The following is a 21,252-nucleotide window of genomic DNA, read 5'->3' on the forward strand; positions in this document are numbered from 1 at the left end:
CAGGTGATAAACAGAATGTATGAAATGTTTACAACTAAGCAAGCCTCAGGGAAAAAAGAAGTGAGGGATTCAGAAGAGAAAATAGCCAAGTGAGAGGTAGGAGACTGGGAATCACAACTTGGTTATTTTAGCAGGCAAAAAGAAAYCACTTAACTCTAGCTACCATTTCTATTTTGGCCTCCTATGTTGCATAACAGTGTGAGCACTGCAGAATGCATCATCCGTGGTCTAGACAGCTTAGATTCAAAAGGTAAGTCTTGAAACAACTACCAGAATAAAAACCAACTTGATAAAATCACCTTTTTTGGTGTAGTTGAGACAGCCCTAGTAAAGTTATCTAAGCCTCTCTCCYACACAAGAGAAAGCAAACTGGCACAGCAGTACTATCTCTTGTTACAYGGGCAATCTTTAAAGTTTAATGAGGACAAAAGAATTCTATTTGGTTACAAGAACACAAGAGACTCTTGGTCTTYTAAAAGAAAAACTCCCTCTGTGTGTGTGACAGGGCTATACTGATCAATTTGCTGTAGAGCCTACCTAGAATATGTTACAGATACCAGCTGAAGATTGAAAGACAGGAATTTTTCCACCGTGYTTTAAAGCCTATGTCACCCTGCTCTTCAAACAAATGAAATGATAGACCTGGTGTCTAAACAGTATGTGCTCACCTAAATGTTACCCCAGGATTCAAGGTCTCYGAGCTGGAAAACTCTGTATGGTAAGAACTGCTAGAGAGGATGACCTGAATTCCAAAATACGGAGTAAAAAACTTCTCACATTTTTACAATAAACCAGTAATCAATGAGAAGCAAAAATACCCAACACAGAATAAAAACTTTTCAGGATTTCTAGAGACATAAAAGTATCCTCATTGCAAGGTACATGTTTATTGGGCAGGTCTTTTTGTTTTACTTCCTTGAAAAAAAGGTAAAGCCAGCAGTTTCTATATGTAATGCAGAATCATGAAAATTGATCTACTTGACAGGAATTGCATTTATAGGGATGGCACTCCAGTTGAGAATAGCTGTAAAGAAGTAGTAATTAGTTAGACAAAACACCCGAACAATTAAAACACCTAGAGGCTTAACTGTGATTATAAACAAGACTGACTCTTACCTATAAACATTCAAATTTTTCCTCTGTTTGAACAATCTTAAGGGAAAAAAATAGTGAAGAGACTCTTACCAGCTTCTTGTGAATTTAATACTTCTAAGGCATGCATCATGGCACTTGCGAAGACATTGGCATCTTCTTTRCTGCCAAAATTCAGACCATACACCTGCCTAGCATCACGCCACTGGTGGAAGGTCTGTGTAGCCTGATTGTACTTCAGCCCTTTTGGAATGGCACAATTTATTACCACCTATAATCATAAAAAAATAAATAATTACTTATTTTGAAAATTGCTGTTTTATCAGAAGTTTCAGCTTTGTGCAGATTTTATTCCTCAATCACATGGGTTAATTCACTATGGCCAATTTAATAATCTGTAAAACACAATGTTGAAAGCACGTAACCATTTCATTTTTAATTCCAACGCTGTCTGTAATCAGTGATAGGAATACACAAGGGGACTAATGAGATATTTTGTATCAACTTTAGTAGCTTAAGTGTTCTCACTTCAAAAGATGCAGCGATGCTCCCTAACAGCAATGTAGTAACATCAACAGCTCTGACTTCCAGCAGCACACTCCACGTGAATATGCATCTGAAATTCAGAAACTCATTTTGCATGAATTTCAGAGAGTATTTGTTAGATTTCTTTTTTAACCAAGTTATCACCTTTTCTCTGTGCTGCTGCACCCCTTAGCTTGCAGGGCTTTCAGCAGCAGTTTACTGGATTTGTACCACGGATCACAGGGTATCATTTTGCAAGATTGTTATGGCTCACACAAAAGATGATAAATTTGAGCTGTTAGGGCAACCATTTACCAGGAGCCATCCACTAAGAGGATCCCATTGCACTTGGATAACTATATCCTCTCACCTTTTTCTGCTGAATAACGGGGGGGGGGAAAAAAACTCGTATTTGCTCTCAGATGAATGCACAGAGACCATTTATTACTTGGAATAAGTGTTTAATAACAAATCACACAGGAAATTATCCRTCCAAGCTTCAGGTGTGTGATAAATGACCAAGAACAGACCAAAAAAATCCTATGAAATGCTGGGAAGGAGGGAAACGAATACAAGAAGCTTTCCTCAAACAGAAGATTAGATTTTTAACCCCATCCCAAGTATCATATGGCAAAGCACATTTCCAGACAGAGAGCTAGTTTGCCATTTAATCATGATCTAGTAACTTTGTCAAGGWAATTAAGACATAATCCCTGTTACTCCCTTCTCACTCTGTTTAAGTGGTAGATGATCAGCATTACCAAATATCAGAAGGTTCTTTGAACAAAAACATCAGGGAAATGTGACATCACGCATCCAAGTTTTCATGAGCTAAAAGGAGCTAGAAGAACTGCTGGTGTCTACACAGACTGCAGCTCATAGCACAGAGTGGGGGAGAAAAGCTTTCAGGTTGCCACTTTGCCTTAAAAAGAACCAGATGACTTCTGTGTATACCACTAGCCTTTATAAATAGATATCTGTAGGAAGCAATGGCAAAAGGACTATTGCCTTCGAGGTATGCAAAGTGCTTAGTTCACAGAGAAAAAGCAATAATACAGTTTTGCTACTTCAGTTAAAAAAATTCAATTTATTATTTACTGTTCCCATAATTTTGCTGAGGACTTTTTTCTTAATATTCCAAATTTTYCGAAATTTTCTCACCTGATGATCCTGAATCTTCCTGCCCACTACTCTGAATGTGTTGTTGCCTGTGTGATGATATATATGAACTCTGCTGAATCCAGTTGATCCACCAGCTGGTACCCATTTCTTATTGGCATCATCATAGACCATTACAGCAGCTCGTGCTTGGCAGATACTCTGTTCACTGTTAATACACAAAGCGGAGGAGAAAAAAAAATTACTTATGGCAAAGCATCATTGTTCTGGTTAACTTTTTTCTTTAACTCAAAATRTTAAAGCAGTACTCCTTGCAATTTGCTGAAATCTCCACCTTTCTGAATRGAAAACCTCAAGCACTTTGACATTTTGCTCACATGATTCATTCTGAAAAGCTGGGGTCCCCACAGACAGGTCTAACTAATGAAAGGGATCAAGAAGGTATTCGCTTTTTTTTTCCCTTCACTTTTTCCCCTTGCAGGTTCTTTTCCCATCCTTTTCCCTCACCAGCAGCCATGCATTTTAATTAAATGCCATAACCATATACAAAGCTTTCTGCAAAGACCAAAGAATCTGGAGTTGCACTAGCTTCATACAGTTTACACTTCCCAGTGGAAATTACTTCTACAGGAGATGATAATTGGAAAGCCTTGAACCTTTTAACATAGAGAGAAGAAAACAAACACACATGGGATAAAGTCCAGCACAAAAATCTGACCAGCTCGTAAATGAAAAGCATTTTGGTTTTGACACATTTTAGAAGAGTTGACACCTTGATATAACATTTTCTCCCTGAGAAAAGGTTCTACTGATTACCAAAGAGTGCAATTTCATCAGGAGATTGCTATCAGTAGCTAATCCTGATTATGCCAGTCATCTGGAAGCTGAGGTACAGCCTGGAGTTAAAAAGGGAGCAGCTCATGAATGCCATCATGTAAGAAACACATGAAATCAGAATATACCAGGAACAGACTATTTATTAGGAGAGGAAAGGGTAATACCATGCAGGTTGTCTTWGTGGAAAATGTCCAGATGCAGACAGGAAATAAAAATAGAAAGGAATGATTTCTTATCAGTAAGTCAGATTCTCTGAACATACCACTCCAGCCCATCCAACATTATAGAAAGCACATGATGCCTGGCTTGCAAGGAATGTGGCCTGCCATTTGGAAAACTGAGAAGGCTGGAGAGGCATGCATTCTTTGTAAGTTACAAAAGGAAAGTAAAGAAGTATTTCTTCATATTTTATGAAACAGGAAGAAGATGCCTCCCCCACCCATCTGTCTTGGGGTTTTTTGTGGTTCTATTGGTTGGTTGGTTTGGAGAGAGGAGTGGGTGGGTGTGTATGTTGGGGTTTTTTCCAAAGACCATGCTGAATTTCCCAATATCTTATTTACGTCTCCCAAGACAAGAAAATTCTGCAGTGAATCCAGCTGTATTGTTAACTTTTAATACTGACATTTCTGAGAAAACAGAATCAATTTCTACCACACTTTCCATGACAATRGAAGCAATTAGAAAAGTGCTCAACACTGGGATGCTTTTCAAGGCTCATGGAGAAGACAGAATATTGAGATCATGTCTCTCATACACGCAAGAGATTCATGATCAAATGAGGAAATAGGTTCTGTTTTAAAAATGCACATGTTCAAGTCCCATCACCTATTCAACAGCTACATCAGAATGGGATTACAACCTCTGATCAGACAACCCTTTTTCTAGCCAGAAGCTAGTTCAACTTAGGGATATTAAAATTAAAATACACATAACGTGCTTCTTTTCTAAGTAGAGTTTACAGTTTAGACTGGAAGAACCACATCTGACCAAAGAAGAAAAATTAAATGCAAAGAAAATAAATTTTGGTACAACTTTTAGGCTTTTCACAGTCCCTTTAAATATAAGCCACAGTGAAATACGGTTCCCTCACTTGAGAAGAGGGCAGYGCAAGAACTTACTAGATTTCTTTATTTTTAGATGTTTTGGCACACATCTTAAAGTTCAAACCTAGAAACATTCTGTACTGTTCACAAAGTACATGACAAACAGTAGTGGTTTTTCTAAAATGCTTGACAGTAAACTTGGAAAACTTCTGAACCCATAATAAATTTTTGCTACATTTCACTTTGGATCAATCACTTTGGAGCATGATAAACTATAGGTGACAGGACCTAGATACTGATTTGGAAGCAGAGCCATGTGGTTTGCAGAGTTCTTGCCAAAAACTAACTTAAACTCAGTCATGTGCCAGACAGATTTAAAAAAAAAGAGAGATTCTATTAAAAATTGAGACTATGATTCTAAGCTACTATGTTTCAATTACAGTAATGGTAGAACCGGAGAGTGACTGAGTAATGGTACAATGATCAGATGACTTAATTAATAGGACAGATTATCAAAGTTCTTACTCAGCCTAAGTTTATAAAACTTTTTACATTATTTAACATATTTTAAAAAAAACCTATTCATTTTTAGAACTATTTGGTATTCAAGTGGCACACTTCACAAGTGCAAATATGATGACCTTGAGTAGAATTTCTAGCTTTTCTTTAACAACTACTGAACTATTTTTAGTTCCACTTCTCAGGCTATGTCTTATAACTGGAAGTATTAACCATGTCGAAGTCTCAAGTACTTCATGCTCCATTTAAAATAAAACAATTTTCCTAACAGGGAATGATTCTTATTGATATAAAAATATGAGATGATTCATAAACATTTAAAAATGACAAATACAAACAATTTCCAGCTGACCTTTTCAATCACTACACAATAAACCTTCTGCTTTCATTTTATACAAATCCTATAACTAAAATTTCAGTGTTCCAGATATGTAATTTTCATATCCAGGTATCAATTTGAAGGTGACATACTCCCCTCCTGCCAACAGTTCCCAACATCCATCACTTTATCAGACTGCATCAGTAACATGCAAAAATGAAGCCATCCCTATCAGCAAGAAATTAAACCATCATAGGATCTTAGCCTTTTTCCAGGGCTCAATAATTGCACATCAGTAGGTGAAGGGGAGATTTACTCAATTGCTCTCTCTTAGTAACAAGTTCTCTGAAGTGATTACATTTCCTTTTGAAAAAAAAAAAACACATGGAGGCACAAGCTTTAGTGAAAAGAATCTTTAGTTCTGCTCTTCAATGGCCATTTGACASTTTAGCATTTAAATATAGTATATTGCATATTACAACAACTACACCATAAAGTATTTAAGCATCAAACTCCCCTCTAAAAATAAAATGCATACTAGAACTCCATTAACTACACCAAATCAAAAATCCCCACTGTTCATTCATTTCTATCTTCAACAAGTCTAAGGAAAAACAAGGTTTAGGTTGTTTCCAAAGAKCCACCTTTTTCTAGCTAAATTCTGACTTCAGCATACAGTCTGTTACTAGAACCTGAGCCAGTCTCTGTATTCCTCTATATGAATTTAAACTTCAATGCAAAGGAATAAGAAYCAAGTCAATCAGAATGGTACCATTTATTGTACTTCTTGCTTTTCACACTTACAAGTTATTATACTTCCCTGCTGTATTTCTATTAGGAAATAAATCTTCACCCATCTCAGTATTTACACATGAGCTCTTCACAGTCTACAGGGTTTGCTGTAACACACGTGTCCCTTACATGCAGAATTGAACAGTTCTAGGATGGTTCCYTCATTCACTGCACCAGAATCACCTTGAGCTGATCACAAACACACATTTTTTATAGAACAAATGGTCTAGTCATGTTGCAAGAGAAAAGAAAAAAAGGTCTTCATCTCTTTGCCATGGCATTAGGCTTTCAAAAGCATCCTGAAGGGTTTACTTGCCTATCTACAAATTTTCCTCTTCTTGGGGTGGTGTAATGGTTCCAGAAACTATTCGACTTGGATTAGCCTGCACCTTTTCAATATGTGAGTTGATTAGGGGATGTGGGAGATTGAGCATCTCCAGCTTTACATGCTACTGCCAAAACGCACAGCTGCTCCAAGAACTGACTGCTAAATTATTAGGGCAGTGGGTTGGGGAACTAYAGTGAAATATTAACTAAGAAAAACTGAGAAATCATATGTTCCCAAGTAAACCTACTAAAGTAAGTATATGAAATTATTTGCAGAAAACAGGCAATCCATAGAAAGGAACACTCGTGCAAGAAAATGCTTACCAAACCTTAGGAGACAAAGTGTACAAGCTCTCTTCCCAAAATGTAAAGCTTGACAAATAGCTGGATAAATATATATTAGGAGGAGTTATTCTCCAGACAAAGATGTAAGGCTCCGATTGTTAAAGCCAGCCATTATTCTGGGTAAGTCCACCTACAGCAATACCATATAAAGCCAAAGACAGGGTGGCTGGTTTTTATTTGGGGTGGAAGAGTGGGGGGAGGTCTGGCACTCAAAAGGCTCACACACAAAACCACAGTAGTAATGAATCATAACTATAAGATTATTCTTATGGGAGAATATACTTTCCTCCTCCAGTGATGAGATCATACAAAAAGCTCAAAAAMCATAGCAAACTGAACCCTAGCAGACATCATTCTTTCGCCCAAATGGAATGTGCTCTTTCTTTCACATCCCAAGTTCTTAAGCTCAATGCACAGTGACACCAATCCAGTCTGCTGACCTAAGCCTTATTTTTTTCCCTCTCCACAAAGAGTGGATGCTTGATTTTCCTCTCTCAAGAACTAAAAAGGATAAACATACTTCAGTGATCAAACTAGTACAAGAAACAGCACAATTGCAGCCACAGAAAAGATCATTTAAATGTACTAACAAAAGCATTAGAATCAGATGGCTCTCATTCTCAACCTTTACTAATTTTGTCAGTGAGGTAACAATGAGGGTTTTGAAAAACCAWATCCCATTACCACTGCTTCTGGTGATTCAGGGTTTTTTTCTTTCAGCTATGTTCTCAATTTACAGAGACATAACAACATGTTCTTAAAATGTGCAGTCTTTGCGGGGCAGAAGGAATGGAAAGAGACACTGATTCATCAAACGCCTGTTTAGGATTTTCAAACCATGTGGCACAAAGCTAGAAACTCCAAACATTTCCAATTCTAACATCTTAAAAATACWTATTTTTGAGAAGCAGCTAAATGCTGGTCCAGATATCAAGTTCTATCTCTTACTGGTGGTGTTCTGCAAGGTAGTTTTCCTGCTTATTCCTGAACCCCAACTGGCACACCACAGTGAAAATGTGTGTTCTCTGTTTTTCTATTAAAAAAATTAAAACCAACCAAAAAGCAAAACAAAACCAAAACAAATCCCCACTTATACCGTGCCATTACTTTCGATTAACTAAAACAGACATTGCAGACAAAGTTGCCACRTATTCTAAATTGCTCATCTGGCTTAACAGTTAAAGTATGTTTTAGAATCTTGAAGTTAACAGAGAAATGTTTCCTATGCCCTCAAATATGCTCCTCACACCACAGTTTGCTGGAAACCAGACTGAACTCAATTACATAGCTTAATATTTATTTTTGGGAGTAGGRGAAGGGGCTTGGATTTGTTGAGGGCGGGTGATGTGAGTGGATAGAGGGGATGGAAAACTTTGGGTTATTTTATGTTTTAACTCATCATCACCTTCTTTAATTTTATTCGTTTCTTGAACTTTAGCACTTCAGCCARAAGGATGTCTCCGAAGAGGCAGAGTGTAACAATTACCACATCTCCTGCCAGCCAGACAGCCACATCATCAACAGAACATGATGGAAAAATATAGACCATTAGGGCTCTGCACAGGTTAACACARCAGTTCTTACAGTAAGTTAATTTTCTCTAACTCATCCTCAGCTGAAAGATAAGAATCTCAACTTKCCCTGCATTGCTAAAATCCCGCTGAACATGCTGCTGCAAGGGAACATCACGTGCTTGCTACAGCAGCAGGAACTAAGCTGTGCTATACAACTTGCACCTAACTTCAAATGATGCACTTGCCCACTCCAACACTTCAGCCAGTACAGAATTTACTTGCTACTTAGGTTTCAAAATAAGACTCAGTTAGGACCAGCTGATTAATCTGACCTGTTTTCATGTAGATTCTTCTTCAGACACTAAAAACCCCCATAGGACAGGAGTCCTTATTGATTCCTTCCAGCTGATCCAACTCAAACAAGAGCAGCTGCTAAAACGGGAGGTGAATGCAGAGGGAGAAATCCCAGATTGCTTCGCTAACAGCTCTCCTGTACTTGCCTGTGCCTTGAAAACTTTTGATTGATAACTGAAAGATTCATTCATCTCTCCCACTTTCCCGTCTCTGATAACCGAGATTCATTCATCTCTCCCACTTTTTCTTCTCATGAATTACTCAGAATACAGATTAGCGGCAACATCAGAAACCAGCAGAAAATCCTGCATGGGGAAGTCCCAACCAGAAATAAAACTAGTACTGTTGAGAAGCAGGGGAAACTGAATCATTGGGATTAATAATTGGCAAAGGAAAGGTGCTTTGCACTTGGCACAGAATTCTGCAACACTCCAGAGTTTTAGTTGGTACAGTTTGCTGAGGACAAACTTGCTTTGCTCAATGAGCACCTTCCACTGAAAGAAAATTGCTTTTCATCTTGTGCATAAAAGCATTCAACATTAACTTAGGAGAAGTCTGCTCTTGGAGCCAGAAAATTCTCATAAATTTCTCCTGTTGCTATAAATTTGTTCCTTGATGATTTTGCATTTGAAGCTTGTTCCACAGCAGCAGGTGAATATCAAACAGCTGAAAGAAATCATCGCAGGACATTCAGGCAGAAAGAGAAATATTATTTAGAACAGCAGGTTGATGTCAAATGAAAGCCTAAGTTTCACATAGAATTCCCAATTTAAAACCCAATTAAATTTTCTCTATCCAAACGCTTCACATGCCATATTTCATATTTCATGCAATGATCACGTAATTTTGTGTTGGCAATTCAATATTGTCTCTAGGTTTGTCATCTGCTGATTCACATAAAAAATTCACCCATTTCTTCAAAGAAAATCGGGAATGTCTAAGAGAGAATATAACAACAGTCAAACCAATAAACACTGACACTACAGAGACAAACCTTAAAAATCCSAAAGTATTAACAAGAATTAAGAAAAGTAGACTGAAAAACATGGATTTTGAATAGCATGAAATTAGTTGTATTAGAAGTGACTAACTGTATATAATACGCAATAATGTAATGCACTATTAATAAAATATATTATGCATATGTGACTAATTTTATTCAGTTGCAATTTTCACCCTTCAATTCATAACTCTCTGAAGTCCAACTTTCATCACAAACCAAAGATGATATTAAGATACCTCACTTTTCAATCCTCATTTTAAATAGACTGTGTTGTTACCCCAAACCAGATACCAGTTTTTTAAGAGAAAAATTAATTTAAATCCTTTGATTCACAAAGGTAGGGGTGTTTTTTTAAGCAATTACTTCAGCAGACAGAAGGAACCACCATTTGCTGTCTTGTTCCTTTAAAAAAGTTTAGAATTCTGAACTTTCACCATCCACAGTACACACTCCATTCTATGAAACCAGAGATGCTCAAAAGTATCACCCAAAACCACCAAGATCAAAGACTTCACATTCATCTTAACTTTCCATAGGTCACCTGGTAACCTTGAATTGTATTTATACAAATACTTGTTTTTACTACTGTACTATCCAGATATTTTTTAATTTTTGTGTCTTTTAAGAAGAACAACTTTTCACAGCTTGTATTGCAGGTTCAAGCTTTCCTTCTAATGAATTTGGATTGGAAAAATGCAGCACTAGAATTCTATATGTATCCAAAAAGCATTCTCAGCCTTGGAAGAGCCAATACTCTGGACACCTAAAATACGTGAGGTTTTTAAAGCTCAGTGAAGAATTTACTCAGACATAAAAAGTTCGTCCAAAAATTATTGTCAAAAAAAATTAGGTATACCTAAAATTCCAAGCTTGAGACCGAGAAGAACATGAATATGCTACAATTTTATTCACAGATTTAGTCTTTACCTTGTATGCAAACTTAGTGATAACTTCATGGAAATACTTTATTAGAAGCCTYCATTATTTTAACTTGGAGGTAAGATTTTCAGCAAAGCAACAAGAACAACATTTTCCTACTTTCTTCTACTATTTCTAGATCTTTTCATCCCACAGAGAATCATGAATTTTTTTTTTTTCAATAAATGTTTCCAACAGATGTTTTGAAAAAAATCAGAACTATACAGAGGCCAACAATGTCATTATAACACATTTACACTGACAGGGGAAATCTTTCTAGCCATTATTTTTATACTGGTAAAATAAAGTCCTACATTTAGATTCCACAGAACCATGAAATAAGATAATTCAGTTTATGCTTGCTCCATGCACTCATCCATATTCTTGTTTTCTTTTATCCTCTTACACAGGGGTGTTCTCTTAGACATGGCATCTTCGGTAATTTATCCTGATTTTTTCCTGAAAATATTACATTGTTATAATCAAATCCATTTTTCCACTGATTCTTCAAACATATTTCTTCAGGGCATTTACTGCTTTGCTTACACTAAAAGGCTGTGCAGAATCTATGCAATAATTGAAATAGATTCTGCTTCCTCAAAGCAGATTCGATAGAGAGGCATCACAAGCCAAAGATTTTCCCACAGTAAAGGCTAATTCTGTCAGGGCAGCGATTTTACTCAACAGTAAAACAGGAGCAGAAGATTCCTACCATGATCTTTCACCTATCTCAAGACAGATTTTTATCAAAGATCAGTTTCTTGGTTTGTCTGCCTGGGAAAAAAGCACTACAGCAAAATCTGGGAATGAACCAATCTGCAAGCACCAGGGTACCAGCAACTAAGCAAAGCTATCAGCCATAAAATCAGTATCTCTACCACACAGGAACAATCAGGACAGGTTGTGAAGTTCAAATCTTTTAACCTGAAGGTTTTTAAAGGCCAGGGTCAAAAGCTAGACAGACACATTACTTCTTTCCTACAAGTAGTCTATTTTTGATGGCTTGTTGCTTTCCTTGCTACAATTCCATGAATCCAAGCCCAACATACAGTAGAAAGCCGATTCAAGTAGGCATCACAAACATCACCTTCAACAACTAGACTGACAGCTGATGACTTCCTGTGTAAAACCACTTAACATACATACATTTCCTATGTTCTATACATATTTTAACAAAAAGTGACCTTCTTATTTCCTAAGCTTTCGACATATGGTACAAATCACAGCTTTCAGAGCCCAGATTCCCTGGGCAATCCCAGTTCCYGAACATGCTGCAACAGAATCCGTCATTACATTACCATGACCACAGATCATGTAACTCATTTTACTTTCAGATAACKAAATGCCCAGCTCCCCTTGGAACAGCAAGACAGCAGCATTTTTACATCACCTATTTAATGCAAGGGCAGCCTCTGATGTAGAAAGCTTTCTAAAGGGAAGGCGGCTAATCTCTGAGTGACACATTCTGGCCTCAATGTTAACACATGAATATGCAAATCRTGGTTCATTACAAGAAAGATCCATTACAAGAAGGAATTGTCTTTCTAAAACTAGGTTTCACAAAAAAAAAAAAAACCCAACCAAAACTATTTTGTTAATTTTACACTTATTTTTAAACACCAGGTTGGTATTGGCATGAATGAAAACTAGGCCAGATTGGATGGGGCTCTGAGCAACCTGATCTAGGTGGCAAGTGTCCCAGCCCACGGCACAGGGGTTGGAACTGGATGATCTTTAAGGTTCCTTCCACCCTAAGCCTTCTATGGTTTTATGGATTTATCATGAAAAAGTGAGCAGCAAAACATAAGAAAAGGCTGCATGTAATTGCCTTGGTCTCAGCAAGCAAGTGTTGTTCTCAGACTTCCCAGGCCTGCACAGAGGGGAAAACAGAATTAGGGGCTCCAATTTAATGAGCTGGATACAGAATCCATCAAACTGAACAGCACACACCAACACAGCTAAAGGTAACCTGTGGTGACATCATGAGGCCACTCCAACAGCTTTACAGGGGGCTCAAGGCAAGTTCCTGACAGTCTTGAGAAGACAAATGCCATGACCATCCTCCAGCAGCACAAGAAGCAAGATTTGGGGAGCCAGAGGTTTGAAGGGCTGCAGGGAGCAGTTTGATATCTACCTGGTAAGCTGTGACTGGTGCATTTCTCAGGGGAGTCAACGCCAGCTAGGGTGCTGCTTAAGGCATGTATTGATAACCAGAAAAATGGGATGCAATGCAACTTCAGCAAGTCTGTGGATCCATTTCTATAAATTGGGATAGTCTGGTATGCCGGACTGTAGAGCTACTGTTTAGAGGTTTCTCAGCAGGCTGGAGAAATCAGGTAAGAGAAACCTTACGAAATCTAGATACAAGGGCTAAAACTTACATCTAGAACAAAATAACCTCAGTGATGTAAAAAGWGCTTATTCCCCTTTATTCAGACTGTATCTGGCATATTGTGTCCAGTTTTTGGCTCCCCAGTGGAAAAAAAACTTTGACAAATTGGAGGAAATCAAAGAGAAAACCAATAATGGGGCTAGAGGAAAAGATTCACCAGAAGTGGCTTCACAGCTGGGCTTGTTCAGTCTCCAGCTAAGGCAGGAACATAATGGCCACTCTCAACTACTCAGCAAGGTATTACAGGGAACAAGAGTCACAACCTTATCAGAAGTGCACTGCAGAAAGAGAGAGAATCAAAAATTGCAGAAAAGGAGCTTTTAACCAGGCCAGAAAACATTGCAACAAGTGATCAGTGAAATACTGTGAGAGGCTGCTCAGAGGAGCTGTGGAATCTCCRACCTTGGAGGCTTCAAAATTCATCTAGACACACCCTTGAGCAACCCCAACCAATGTGACAGGAGCAGATGAACCCCCAACAACTCCCACCTTGACTAAGACAGCGCATGGCTCTAGAAGAAATAAAACTCTTTGAGAACACCCCACTGAATTGCAGATATGCTAAGTACCTTACTTATGACAATTTCTGCCTTAGCACCTCATTTTATTGGAATGCTGTTCCCAAAAATAACAACATGCATTTCACACTTGAAGCAGCCTCTCCTTCTGTAGCCTTTAAATGAAGATCTTAAACACTGCTAGTAGTTCTAATATTCAAAGTCTAAAAGCAAGAGATTTAAATAAACCCCACAGTATTTATATCACCAATGTGTACTACCAAATAAATGTCTGAATATTTAATAACAAGCAATAAGCCTTATTTCTTTCATACTCTCCTCCCAAYAAAACATGTAAGATTGATTCATGAATTTCTGACATCTCTTAACAAGTCTGYACTACAAAATACTTGAAATATAAACACAGCTCTTGACAATCTTGTCCTCATTTCTGAGGGCACAGGATAAGGCAAAGTTCTGGGGGGGTTCATTCAAGCAGCTCTAAACAAACAAATTCTTAAGCAACCCAAGACCTATCATGGTGTAGTAAGCAAATACTGATGTGTAAAAATTACCCCAGTTACAACTGCTTCCTTTTACAGGAAAATCTAATGAGCATTCTCATGTTGTGCATTCAGTAGAGACATTTATGATAATGTGTTAAAGGAATACCAAATTTCCACTTAAATGCCTCTCTGCAGTAGAGCTCTACTCTCCTCTTTSAGCACAGGTTTCCACATACAAATTTCACAAACCAAGGAGAGGTTATCATCATCAAGTTGACACAATCTGGAAGCATTCTGCTTCCACTTCAATTATGGYTTATTTACATTTGCCATTGAATGCAGTCAAAGTTATCACCTATACTGAAATATGAATTCAATTCTCATGCCAAACTACTGCATTTACTCACTGAACARCACATTTTTCTTGCACTCTTCTCTTCTTTGATCCAAATTACTTTTTGGCAAGRCTAAATCAGTCTTATTTTGAATAACTCTGATTTCTTTCCCACATCATTTTCTCTCTCACTTTTCAAACGATGAATTTTTCACTCCTCCTGTACCCTCCATATTAGTAATATCCTGCTTGAAGTGGCTACTTGCACAGCTGTTTCAGAAGCCCTTCTTCCAAGTCTGACTGCAAATCAGTCAAGATGTTAATCTCTAACTTGAAGAAATTACCGATTCCAACTCCTACAACACCCCCCCAAAATTCCTCACTTCTTGCAGCACTTCGTACTAATACTCTTCCCTCAAGGAACTAAGGTTTGTCATTAAAATCTAGTCCCTTAGGTATTAATTCCACTTGCATATATTCTTMTATTAAATGCAGCTTAAATTAACCTATAATCATTAAAACCTGTGATCAGACATTGGGTTTTTTTTTTCCTCTGAATATCCTTCATACAGTACTATTTAACAACTAACAGTAAAAAACCTTGCATTTCCTCAAGTCTGAAGCTTGACTTCATCAGTTAGTCACTTCAATAATAACAAGGTGGTGAAGGTAATATGATCTAAAAATTCTACGACTATTTATGTATTTATTTATAARTGAAATCCTTTTTCTGGAGCTGGCAGAGGGATTCAGAGGCTTGTCCTGTCATGTATGTGCTACTGTAATTCTAACAGAAGCGACAGGTTACTTGTACTAATGAGGATACAAGCAAAAGGCTTGAAGCGCTCTACTCTTCCTCTCCAGACTGGCAGGCAAAGAACAGCACAAGAAGGAATACAATCAATGCTAGAATTCATTGCAAAAGTATTTTGAGACTCAGTGACCCACTTTTAACTTTGAACACCAACAGACGACTGCAGTAACTAATTCAATCTAGTTAATAATTAACATTAACATTTGTGCATTCATTACATCTAACGTTCTGTCCTAGAAAATTGGATGATCTAGATGCACCATGRAACACTGAGTAGAAGCTGTTTGATTTTCCCACAACGTCAGCTATTTCAAGCATCTCTTGCAATAAAAATTAWGCAGCTGGAGTGCAGTGGCACTAAGCACATAGCCCTTGAACAGAAGGGTATCAACGCAGATGTGTGCTTGAAACACTCGTTCAGAGGGGTTTTACCCACACAGAGCAGCCAGCACAAACGGACATTTGCACTGTCATCTCAATGAGTAAAACAAAAACTATTTTGCAACATATCTCACCTCTCTGACATAGGTCTATCATCAAAATTCTACCAAAATGGTTACACAATGAAAAAAGAAGAGCAGTCTCACTCCAGAGCAGACAACACCTGCATGGAAAAAATGACTAAATTATTTTGCAAGGTCATAAGAGTTACTATACTGATCAACATCTTTATCATGAATTACACTCTGGTTTTCCTTCTAGAGAACAGCTCTTCTAGTATTTCAAACCTCTTGGCAATGTAATTATTGCTTTAGATTGCAATACTTTGTTTTCCCATTTTAGGATGCTTTGCTTGTTAGCTCCTTAAATGTTGTCACTGAGATCTGCCTTCACACCAGAAAACGAGTTACCAAGTTAAACAGTGAGAAACTGTGTTTGCCTTGGTTTCCTGGTCCCAATTCCTAAGCGATTCAGCTGTCTCTCCAGTTGTTCTCTCTGCTTTGCAAATGCTCATGTTTAGAGACAAACTCTGAATTTTAAGACTCGAAATGCAACTCTCTTTCACATTTACTTTAATCTTAAATGTGTATCCCAGGTGAAAGCAGGACAATGTGCTAATCAGTTAAACAGCAGGATCTGCAGTAACAGGGACATATCCACGTCTTGTTCCATTCCAATACCACCTACCTCTACCCCCAAGTTCTAGAACAAATTGCATCACATCTACTGGTGATGGCAAAAGTAGATTGTATTTCCCGAGAGTCCTTTCATTTTAAACCTTCCCAGACATGACAAATCACACTTTCAAGTACATCTGCACGAACAAATACAAATAATTACTCAACAAATCCAAAACTCTGCATGTGAATTTCTATCTGTACTTGGGCACACAACTTGATTCCAGAACAGAACAAACTCCAGAACAAAATTTGATTAAAACATCATTCAGAAGAAAGGAGCTTACAGATTTTTGTATTTTCACATATTATGCACATAATGCATTATATTATAAGAATTCTACTGTGTGAGTCCTTTATACCCAATGGTATTAACAGCTCGGGAAGTCCCCTAAAGTTCTGACAAAAATATTTTTTTCCTTTAGGGTAGGGACAAAAGTAGTTACTGGCTTCCTTTACTAGAAAAACAGGAAAATAAAGTTTTCAAAATAGCAATTCGATCCAAAAAAACCCTGATCTAGCAAGAATGCATTTATTACATTGCTATTAGAACTGAAAGATATGTTTAGACACTTTCTTCTAATATTAGTTAGAACTGGATGTCAGCTGTTCTATTTCCTCCTTTTCATGGAGCACAACTCACTACACCTTATTTTACACTGAGATCCCAGTGTTTAAACTGAAAGTACGACTACTTTGTACTTAATTTTACTGCTTATCTTTTTTTCACCCAAGTTTATTTAGTGAATCATTGCACATAAGGAAGTAATTCTCATTAAACTGAAATTAGAAATTCAAWCAAGAAAGTAGGAATACAAACAGTCTAAACAGAACAGCAGCTCTAGCCAGTGAAGATTTTTTTTCTGTGGATTCAAGTATTAAAAATATATTAGAGGATTAAAAAGGTAGAGGACTATACTAACCACTGTCCTTTCCAAATGAAAAAAATATCTGTAAACTTCAACAGGGAACAGAGTATTTAAAAGCAAAGTTATATMCTTATTGATTAGTTGCACTAGTAAATTATTTAGAGGAGTAACTGTAACACAAAGGTGAGCTGAAGAACAATTTTGCTCACACTAGGAAATTAAGACTCCTTATCAGCATATCCATTGTTTAGGTCTGTGCTAGCTGCAAGTGCCAGAAAGCTTCATCGGAACAGGGATTTTCACTAGTTCAGCTAATCCAGCAGTAATTATCGGAAAACGCTATTTTAACGCATAAAGGCAGCACAATCCAGCTGGCATCCCAGGGGCCTCACGCATTGTACAAGATGGCTGTTGCCGAGCTCCAAATGGGACGTGCCTTTCATCGCTCTAGATCAACACTCCAGCCATTGTATTATCATCCCTCTCCAGCTCCTGCTTCATTTTAGAAACCACCTTTCCCAGGCAATCTTGCCTGATTTTAACCAGCATTTTATGACTCTCATAGTCATTTCAGTGCTAAGGTATCTTAAGCTTCATGTCAGAGAACATTTGAGTGCTATTTACAACCCTTACTACAAGGCTCTGTTTTTCCAGTGTCACGACACCTTTTTAAGAGCACGGAGGTTTAATCTTTAAACCACACAGGGAGTGTTCTGCATCTTCCCTCTGAACAGAAGCTTTGAGAATCCTACTCCCTAACCAGGGCCTTCATGTCTGCTTGCAAACAAGGACTTTTGAGGCAGTTTGGGCGSGGTTTTGTTTGTTTGTATTGGGTTTCTCTGGTGTGTTGATGGGTCTTTTTTTTTTTTGTTTTTTTAACTCAAGAATACTTCTGTGCCATAGCACACACCTCACTTTGATAACACCAACTACACACTTAACAAGATATAGTTATCTGCAGTTGTTACCTGCCTCAGGAAARCCCTCTTTTAGGCAAGTGATAGACAAGACAAGGGGCTTAACACTATACTGAATTTTCAGACTAGCTGTGCATTCATGTACTGGAATATATTATGTGACCAGCTGCTGACTTTAGGTAAGCAAACARAAACAGGCAGACTGCACTAACACCCTAATACCTAAACGGGTATTTTACAGGGAGACAAAGAGAAGTTTTATTACAGCTTTATGCCATGTGTGGTCATATGGTAAAACTATAGTTCAATTAGGTGGTCCCCAATATAGTCTAAACCAGTTTCCATTTCTGCATATCCAATTGTCCAAATTCATTTCTTAAAAAGCATGTAACGAAATGTAATGATAAAATTTGGTTAATGTAATGTGACACAAAGTCAACAGAACTTAGTTTACACATCTCCGTGCATACAATGAACAGATAATGTTCCAGAAAGGACTAACAACGTTAGAAAAGACTTCAGAAAATTATATACTTTAAACTCTTTTTCCATTGTGACCTTCCTCTTCCCCTACATCAGCATATTAGTTGTGGGGGTTGTTTTGTTTATAGAGTTTATCTTTAAAAGMAAAAAGGTAAATGCCTTGTTCTCCCTCCTCCCATGCACAAAGAACAGCTTTCACTGCCTCTATGAGGTACCTAAGGGCTGTGAGTCATTTGTTTTGGAAAAAAGCTCCCAAAGCYTATCAAGCAAGACTGTTGAGATAAAGCCTTTCAAGACTTACATCAGGGTTTCCCAGACACTACGTGTACCAGTAAGTGCAGACTAATCATATTTTGTCAGACTGCACACTACTTCTGAATCCATCCACCAGCATGCCAGCRAGGATAATGTAACCATAAACTATTAGAAGCACATGCTTCTCCATGTAAGAATTCTTCTGCTTCTGCATCCTCATGCAAGTTGCTTCAGAAGTGCTTCGGGGCTTTTAACAAAACTGAGACAAATGGACTCCTAGGAAGCAAAACCAAGCAGGGGGGACTCAAGGTTGCAACTGCCAGCAAGGAGTGAACAAAGCAGAAAGCTGYAGAAAGGCTGTTCCAGGCCAAAGGAGAAAAGAAGCCCAGGCAAACTGGTTAGCTACCCCACCAGCACAATGCTCTGAATTAGCCAAAGTTCTGGTTTGGTTTAGAAACTTTTATTTCAGGCATCTAAGGCTGCCAGCAACCTAGGTCTAATCAAATCCAGGCCTTGTTAAAAGCAGTAATTTGGATGTCAGTAGCTGTTTTCCTTATGGTACTGGGTCAGACCTACAGCAGCATTTGCACTCAAAGCAGGACAGAGGTTATTTAAATCCAGCTATGGCAACACATCTCCCTCCACCAGCTGGGATATCAGGCTGTGTTTTTTAACAGCTAATATCTGCTCAATTAAGGGGACACACAGAGATGCGTGCAGGAGAGAGACTTTTCAAAAAAATAACCCCAAWCCAACACAAAAGCGCAGGCACTTTGCAAAAAATATCCAAATGTAAAAATACAATAACAAGCACCAGCATGCAGTCTTACCTCTTCCTGCCTAACAATGGTCAGAAAAGCAGCCAACACATTATAAGGGAGCATTCAAAGCAAACTRAAAAGTCTGGGAACGGACCAAATACTATTCACTCACTATTCCTCACAAAACACAGTATACAGTGAGACCCACCATGAGCACCTGTGTTYTCTTCAYCTCAACAGCTAAAGAAACAATTGGRGAAGCCTTCAMAGGGGTGAAGCAGCACCCTGAACCATTTAAAAGTACTCTGTTGCATCAGGTACAGTTGTTCAGTTTATGGAACAGCCTAACGAAAATATATGCATGTCTTACAGAGCAGAGTAAGCCCATAGCGAATACCTTTATACAATTTTTAAAAAAAAAATTGTACAAAGTATACATGTATAAAACAGTTTCTTCACCTCCATTAAGTACCCAGCATTCACACTGCAAGATCTAGTGATATTAACAATGGCTTAGCCAAAACAATCCAAACAGTATCTTTACTGCCAAGAGCAGGAACTTCCTGTTGAGAAGCAAATCTATCTCCAAGTATTAAAACCATGCTCATAAAAACTAAGATTTCCAGTTACCTGTGGAATGTAAGATTTACCAGTCTGTGTAACCTTTTCTGTGACAAATCCATAGATGAGTAGCTTGTCATGAAATAGTGTATRTGGGGGAGAAAAAAAGCTGTAACTACAATTGGTCATTTGGGAATAGTTTGTAATAATCTGGCTCAGACAATGTGGGTGCCTACAAGATTATATAGGTAAAGWACCACCTTCCTACCAGGAAGGACAAGGGATCACACAGAAGTGACAGGCACTGCCTTTCATCATTAGCCAACTTACTAGGGCAGAGAGAAGCTTTGCACACTAAGTATATGGTACTGATATTTAAAAAAACTACCATATAATGTAAAATCTAAAGGTTAAGGAAGAAGTAACTTCAGTTAGCTCTCCACAAACACGAGTACAAGCAGCACGCTTTGGAATACAGCAGCCATACAAATTCATCAAAAAAATACACGGGYGCTGTAAGCTTACAAAATAAAAGAGCAAAGCATTCAGCATAGATGAGAAAAAACAGGGGATAGATCAACAATATCCTCCATAAACAAGAATAACAGGAAAATCTCCCTAACAGTAACAGCAGTGAAATACTAGAAGAAATGATGTAGAAATATTGTGAAATCTCATGAAGATTCTGAAAAAGTTAWACGTGTCAAGGTAAGTTTATTGGATTTTTTCTTCTCAAGCTGCTATTTTTGGAGCATCCCTGCACAGAGGCAGCCCTTGAGCCTCACAGCCAGCAGAGCACACTTGCAGGCAGAAGGTGCCAGCACCCCTTTCTGACACTGCTGTAGGGAGGGACAGACCCCCATCACATGAAACCCCCCGGGCAGTGATGAAATTCCTCCCCCCAGCACCCCTGGATCACACGGTGAATCCTGTCACAGGAGAGACCAGCACTGGCTCTGGGCACAACGAGGTCAAGATCCAGCAGCAGAGTTACAAAATGTATTGCAGCACTTAAGTGCTGGTTTTATCGCTTGCAGA

The 21,252-nt window shown here is 38.1% G+C and overlaps 1 protein-coding gene across 4 annotated transcripts in view; it reads right to left on the reverse strand.

Annotated features, from left to right (window-relative positions):
• The window catches only part of ENAH (ENAH actin regulator), a 96,147-nt gene that overhangs the window by 41,432 nt on the left and 33,463 nt on the right, over positions 1-21,252 (reverse strand). For all 4 annotated transcript variants that reach the window (XM_057374874.1, XM_057374873.1, XM_057374871.1 and 1 more), the window contains exons 2-3: positions 2,779-2,944; positions 1,186-1,363 (exon numbers count right to left, since the gene is read on the reverse strand). In XM_057374874.1, coding sequence (XP_057230857.1) covers positions 1,186-1,363; positions 2,779-2,944 — 344 coding nt within the window. The remainder of the gene's footprint in view (positions 1-1,185; positions 1,364-2,778; positions 2,945-21,252) is intronic.

The sequence above is a fragment of the Malurus melanocephalus genome, unplaced genomic scaffold (assembly GCF_030028575.1).
Source record: "Malurus melanocephalus ecotype Western Australia unplaced genomic scaffold, MMel_1.1 scaffold_235, whole genome shotgun sequence".
NCBI lineage: Eukaryota > Metazoa > Chordata > Aves > Passeriformes > Maluridae > Malurus > Malurus melanocephalus.